Below are 4,193 nucleotides of genomic sequence, written 5' to 3'. Positions count from 1 at the left end.
AGCTTAAGTGACACAGTATTGTACTTTCAACAGGTCAAAGCTGTTCACTACAATGACACACCCATGTCACACCAGTCTTTGTACCTGTTTAGAGGAGGTAATTGGCCTCCACACGTTCTTCCGAAACTGACAACTGACATCCATGGTTTTGCCTCATTCTCTCTCAGAACTGATGCATTAACAGAAGATATTTTTCTCCATGTAAGTAAATCACAGCTGTAGACTTAATTCAGTGTGTCATATGTTGACATACTTAAATAAATGGACCAAAAGGCTACAGTCTGTGTAGCCTGGTAAAAACCAGCCCGTTTGCACTAATCAATGTTTGTACAGAGGTTCTGATTGCTTCCCGCAGGCAAGGCCTGTGTTGAGGATTTAAATGTAACCCAACTGCTAACGATATCCCATAATGTATGTAATGTGCCAATTCGATGCTGAGAACCATACTGAAAATTGCCTGCAATTTTCAGTATCTTCATCCGATCTGAACCAGGTGGCTGCTAATGTTAATTTAATATTTGCAGCCAACACTGTCTGAATGCTCAAATGTACAACTTCCTTCTCTTCCATTGTTAAAACTACACTCAATTCTAAAACAGCACAGAAATTCAACAATATTGTTCACAACTTATACTTCTCCATCCATCCATTTTCTGCCACTTATCCGGGGTCGGGTCGCGGGGGCAGCAGCTTCAGAAGGGAGGCCCAAACTTCCCTCTCCCCAGCCACTTTTTCCAGCTCCTCCGGGGGAACCCCAATGCGTTCCCATGCCAGCCGAGAGACATAGTCCCTCCAGCGTGTCCTGGGTCTTCCCCGAGGCCTCCTCCCGGTGGGACGTGCCCAGAACACCTCACCAGGGAGGCGTCCAGGAGGCATCCTGACCAGATGCCCGAGCCACCTCAACGTGGAGGAGCAGCGGCTCTACTCTGAGTCCCTCCCGGATGGCCGAGCTTCTCACCCTATCTCTAAGGGAGAGCCCAGCCACCCTGCGGAGGAAACCCATTTCAGCCGCTTGTATCCGCAATCTCGTTCTTTTGGTCATGACCCAAAGCTCATGACCATAGATGAGGGTGGGAACGTAGATCAACCGGTAAATCGAGAGCTTCGCTTTTTGACTCAGCTCTCTCATCACCACAACGGATCGGTACAGCGCCGGCTTCACGGCAGCCGCTGCACCAATCCGCCTGTCGATCTCCCGCTCCTTTCTTCCCTCATTCGTGAACAAGATCCCCAGATACTAAACTCCTCCACTTGGGGCAGGACGACCCGCCTATACTTCTGTTTGGCCTATTCAAAAATCAACCAGAGACAATTCAAGTCAAGGGGAGAAATCTCAGACTGTGCTGGAAGTGAGAATGTTTTTCAAGTGGAGTTGAACAGGAAGGCAATGGCCAGACTACAGACTGTGTGAACTGAACAAAATAAAACTACAATCAATTAAATCTAGCTTAACTACATAATGAGCACTTTGTAACATATTTCTTCTTTTAACAGGTTAGCCCCTTACCAACACTATCCTACTCTACATATAAAGTTCCTCATATTCCGAAAGCATCTCACATTATTACGAAGTCTCAACCTCCATCTGTTAAAACTACCAGCTCCCTGAATATAAAAAGCAAGACAATACTTCCCTGTGACAAAGAAACAGAGATCTTTATTGAGTACACTTTGGTGCAGGAATCTCCAGGCTCTGTGGATTTCATTTACCTGGTGAGTCATAACACAAAATGAAACACAGATTGTTTCTGTTTTCAGAAGAAGAAATCACACATACAGAGTTGTATGCTGAGCGACTAAGTCAAGGTTTAGAAATTAGCCAGTAGAGAAATTGTGCTTAAACCAGCCATTAGAAGTGATTAATTAAAAATGACCTGTATAAAGGTATAAAGTGTCACAGTACAAATATGTTAATGAAAAATAAAATATTAATATTCTAGATTAATGATCAGATCAGAATTTAAAACACACCCATAGTAGTAACTAAAAAAGTGAAAGAAATTTAATTACAACAAATTGGGCACAAGGAATGTTTAGATGGATTGATCTACAATCAGTTAGTGAGGAAATACAGTAAAAAAGTTTTTTTTTTTCTACAACTTCACAGGTTTTATCCAGAGGAGCTATTGCTAGTCAAGGACGAATACTGGTTGAGGTGGAAAATAAATCAGGTGAATAAATGGAATATCAACATTACCAAGTTTTAGATTTGTGCAGCCAAGAAATACTTGATGGTATTATAAATATCCAGTTTCAATGACAACAATTCAAGGATAACATTTGGACTGATTTTTCAGTGAATGAAGGTGAGGTGTCCTTTAAGCTCAACGTGTCTCCAGACTTGGCTCCAGAAGTCCAGATTATGGTTTACGCTGTCCTACCCAGCAAGAATGTGATCAGTCAAAGTACTGACTTCTCCACTGAGAAATGCTTTAACCATAAGGTAAGTATGGATTTAGATGAATCTGTGAAAAGACTCACAGATTTATGACGATACCAAAGATGTCTGATGGAGAACTCTCTTGGCGATCTGTTTAGTTTGGCTTGAACAAGTCATTATATGTTGTATCAACATAACGATAATGTGAATTTCATTATAAATCACAAATTTATAAACGACCACAAGGTTACATGTATTTATGTATGTATACATTACAAGTGCATATGTACATATAGGAGAGTGTGTATATATGTGTGTGTTTTTATTGTCTTGATGTTGAAGCTTCTTAGTCATGTCAAACTATTTATGTCATCATGTTTTCTTCTATTTGTTTCAAATATTTGCATAAGAGAGGGAGCACATAAGGAGAGACTGGAGAGAGAAAATTATTCAATACAATAAGAACAAATGACTGTGATGACTTTTGGTATCTTCCAATTAAAAATAAAATATCTTAATTAAAAACACAACAGCCATTGTTCTGCTCTTTCTCAGATCTCTCTGGAGTTTTCTTCATCATCAGCTGTTCCAGGAGAGGAGACCAACCTGCAGCTGACGGCTCAGCCTGACTCTCTATGCGGTGTCAGTGCCATCGATCAGAGTGTCCTCATCAAAGAGCCTGGAAAGACTCTGGATGCAGAGAAGGTAACTCCTAAATATTAGGAGGTTTTTTTCTTCCATCTTTCAGATGAAAGGGAATGCTTTAAATTTCTTTTGCCATATTGAAACTGCTCAGCGAACATCTGTTTCTAGATTATTACTTTGAAACATGTGTTTCTTTTTCAGATATTTAGTTTGATGCCTGTCAGAAAAGTATCAGAAATACCATCTGAGGTTGTGGAACCTATGGATTGTTTACTAGTGAGTCCAAAGAGAAAATATTCTTCTTTGTGAACTTTTATGTTCTAAGGAACTATTGATGTCCCGGTGTTGCTTAAAACTGAACAACCCATTTTACATGAAGGTTTTGTTAACTCACCTTTTCATGCTGTGTGTGGCAGGATATGAAGAAATTGGGACTGAAGATGGCAACAAACCTGTTTACTGGATTGTTACAATGTTCTAAAATTGTGTCTTCTAAGTTAACTGTGTATCATCACTATGGTATGCATGCATGGCAACTTTATTGTCTGTTAATAGTGACATGACAGATATTTGCATTTGTCATTATTGCATTCTGGTCTTGTTTAATCTCCTTTTTCTTTTCCTTCTTTGTTCTTCTTTTCATTCAATAAACCTGTAGCTGATGAGTTAGATATGGGACATTTTGGATTTCACAAAAGCAGGGTCGTAGTAAAAAACCTACAAGTTGGAGACTTTGAAGGTGAAGCAGAAGAGATCTTAGAACCCATAAAGACAGTTCGCACCTTTTTTCCTGAATCTTGGATATGGGACTTGGTGGAAACTGGGTAAGCCAGAGGGATCATTAGATCCTAAAAACAAAAAATTATATTTAGCTACTTTTATTTTATGCAGGTATAATTTATTTTTATGTATTTTTTTTTTCATCTATGTGCACTTTTGGGCTCTGAACAAAATGTCCTGTTATCAGTATGTCTTTATCTCAATCAATAAATCATATTTTAGAAATTATATTTGTAAACAAAAATCTGCCATGTTTTAATTCTGCTCTACATTTCTATTCTGACATGATAATAATATAGACGTGGCACTTTGAGAATCCCACATCTGATTTTTGTTCACCCAAATTTATAATTACTAAATCACACACTGTAGTTTCATCATTTAACAA

At 39.0% G+C, this 4,193-nt stretch overlaps 1 protein-coding gene across 1 annotated transcript in view; it reads left to right on the top strand.

The window, feature by feature from the left end:
* LOC103132908 (alpha-2-macroglobulin-like) overlaps positions 1–3,873 on the top strand; it is an 8,394-nt gene extending 4,521 nt beyond the window's left edge. Inside the window, exons 11-18 of the mRNA XM_016667646.1 lie at positions 19–201; positions 1,495–1,713; positions 2,108–2,171; positions 2,298–2,443; positions 2,936–3,085; positions 3,227–3,301; positions 3,442–3,544; positions 3,684–3,873. Coding sequence (XP_016523132.1) covers positions 19–201; positions 1,495–1,713; positions 2,108–2,171; positions 2,298–2,443; positions 2,936–3,085; positions 3,227–3,301; positions 3,442–3,544; positions 3,684–3,853 — 1,110 coding nt within the window. The 3' untranslated portion in view covers positions 3,854–3,873. The remainder of the gene's footprint in view (positions 1–18; positions 202–1,494; positions 1,714–2,107; positions 2,172–2,297; positions 2,444–2,935; positions 3,086–3,226; positions 3,302–3,441; positions 3,545–3,683) is intronic.
* The last annotated feature ends 320 nt before the right edge of the window (positions 3,874–4,193 follow it).

Source organism: Poecilia formosa, unplaced genomic scaffold, assembly GCF_000485575.1.
Source record: "Poecilia formosa unplaced genomic scaffold, Poecilia_formosa-5.1.2 Scaffold1504, whole genome shotgun sequence".
NCBI classification, from domain to species: domain Eukaryota; kingdom Metazoa; phylum Chordata; class Actinopteri; order Cyprinodontiformes; family Poeciliidae; genus Poecilia; species Poecilia formosa.
Note: the sequence above shows the minus strand (reverse complement) of the source record. Positions and strands in the feature narration are given on the sequence as shown.